The sequence below is a fragment of the Uloborus diversus genome, chromosome 6 (genome assembly GCF_026930045.1).
Source record: "Uloborus diversus isolate 005 chromosome 6, Udiv.v.3.1, whole genome shotgun sequence".
In the NCBI taxonomy this organism is placed as follows: domain Eukaryota; kingdom Metazoa; phylum Arthropoda; class Arachnida; order Araneae; family Uloboridae; genus Uloborus; species Uloborus diversus.
The window spans coordinates 151,178,634-151,180,632 of record NC_072736.1 but is presented as its reverse complement, the minus strand read 5'-3'; the positions used below and the strand labels follow the sequence as shown (position 1 = coordinate 151,180,632).

At 42.1% G+C, this 1,999-nt stretch overlaps 1 protein-coding gene across 1 annotated transcript; it reads left to right on the top strand.

The window, feature by feature from the left end:
- Positions 1-897: 897 nt before the first annotated feature.
- LOC129225111 (BTB/POZ domain-containing protein KCTD16-like) lies at positions 898-1,695 on the top strand. Its single transcript, XM_054859670.1, has one exon. The coding sequence runs from the start codon at positions 898-900 to the stop codon at positions 1,693-1,695; it is 798 nt and encodes a 265-aa protein (XP_054715645.1).
- Positions 1,696-1,999: the final 304 nt, after the last annotated feature.

Sequence of the window (1,999 nt, the reverse complement as noted above, 5' to 3'; positions counted from 1 at the left end):
CAAATGCCAACATCAATATTGAAGTTAGTTTTTCCTGATTTCAAGATTTTTTTTTTCTTTCCAATGGGGCTGTATAAGGGACCCACCTCAAGAGGCATCTGGGCCATAACCAGACCTAGTGCGCTCCTCAACAATGCATCAGTCTTTCGTGTGTCTCCATTAAGGCGCTGATGCATGACACAGTAGTGTTTTTGACACCCAGTTTACACCAGATGAGGCACCTGGGCTCTCATTTGATGTGAAATTGCACTAGGAATTTAATTTAGCCGAGGGATATTCTAAGCCAAACGAATACCCAAGGAATCTTTTACATGCCGCATAATCATACGACATGGGCGCTGAAGATTTTCTGCATCTCGAAAATCCACCGACTGGCCACCCAAGGATTTTAAGAAAATTGGGATTTGAAAAGATTAAAACAATGACTCCTGGTTTTGACATCTGTGCAGAAATTTAGTCCACTCATGTCCCCCATTTTAATAAATTAAGCTGAAGACTATATATTAAGCATTCTAAGTCAGGAATCATACTCTAAATTAGAAATACCATTTATCCGCCTTTTGAAATCTTTCCAATACAGTAAGACATGTAAAGTTGACTACCCTTGTAAGTTGACCACCTGTCTAAGTTGACCGCTATTTTCAGGCACAGAATTAGATCTTATCATATAATTCAACCTCTATAAGTTGACCCCCTGCTTAAGTTGACCACTAAAGTAGTGCACCGGAAGTAGTCAACTTAAGTTTTTCTATAAATTGATTCGAGGGAAGTTTATAAAATGCTGCGGAACAACAAAATGGATGTAAAATGGCTGCAAGGTTTCAATTTTTTGTCCAAAACATCGATGTTTTTTAAATTAATATTTTGCTTTGATTGCAGACTTGCAGCTGGCGGAGCATGGAATCCGAAGGCAGCGATGACTTCCCAAGTGTAATCGACCTCAACGTTGGTGGAGTACTCTACACCACTTCTCTCAGTACCCTCACCAAAGACACGAAATCTCTTCTAGGGCAAATATTTACTGGTAAGGAGAGTGTCGGAAAAGACAGTAAAGGTCGGTATTTCGTCGACAGAGATGGTGTCCTCTTCCGCTATGTCCTTGACTTCCTGAGGAACCAGAAACTTGTCCTTCCAGAGAACTTCCACGAGAGAGAACGACTCAAGAACGAGGCAGAGTACTTCAACATGGCAGAAATGGCGGCCTGCGTCGAGTCTCTCACACCAACCTGTCAGCAACCCCCTACTTCCTTGGCAAGGACGCCATCGACTGCAACAACTCCAACATCCCCTGGTGGTGGACTGCTACCTGTTAGAGGACAAGCAGGATACCTTACGATAGGATACAGAGGATCTTTCGCATTCGGCAGGGATGGACTGGCTGATGTGAAATTTCGCAAGTTGACCCGGATCCTCGTGTGTGGAAGGGTGACTCTTTGCCGCGAAGTGTTTGGTGATTCACTGAACGAGTCTCGCGACCCGGATCGAGTGAACGAGAATCGCTACACTGCGAGGTTTTTCCTGAAACACAATTTCCTGGAGCAGGCGTTCGACAATATGCAAGAGGCCGGATTTCGATGCGTTGCTGCAGCAGGATCCGGGACGTCCGGTAGTGGTAATGAACCGCTCAAACCAGGTATCGATTTCGAAGAAAACCGGTGGAATCATTATAATGAGTTTGTTTTTGTGAGACCGTGATTGGACTGTGCTGTGGCTGGTACAGGTGTTTAAATTGCAGTTTTAATTACTGTTGCGTTTCATTAGTATGAGTGAAAAAACTGATGTGCGAAAAAATGAGTTACTTTTCGCAATTTACTTATTTTTCGTGCTATGTTGCCAGATTTCTTTAAGATAAATGTAGATTTTTGAGCATAAAGGGGGAAAGAGCTTTTATGTGATACGAAATGTGGATTGTTTACATTTGTAACCATTTTTATTTAGCTAATGATTGTCCATTTACAGATTTATGTTGTAAGAAATTTCCTCTTTCATTTCGTATTTA

Bases quoted from the DNA above. Each gene is read 5' to 3' on its own strand.
- LOC129225111 (XM_054859670.1), top strand. From the start codon at position 898: ATGGAATCCGAAGGCAGCGATGACTTCCCAAGTGTAATCGACCTCAAC.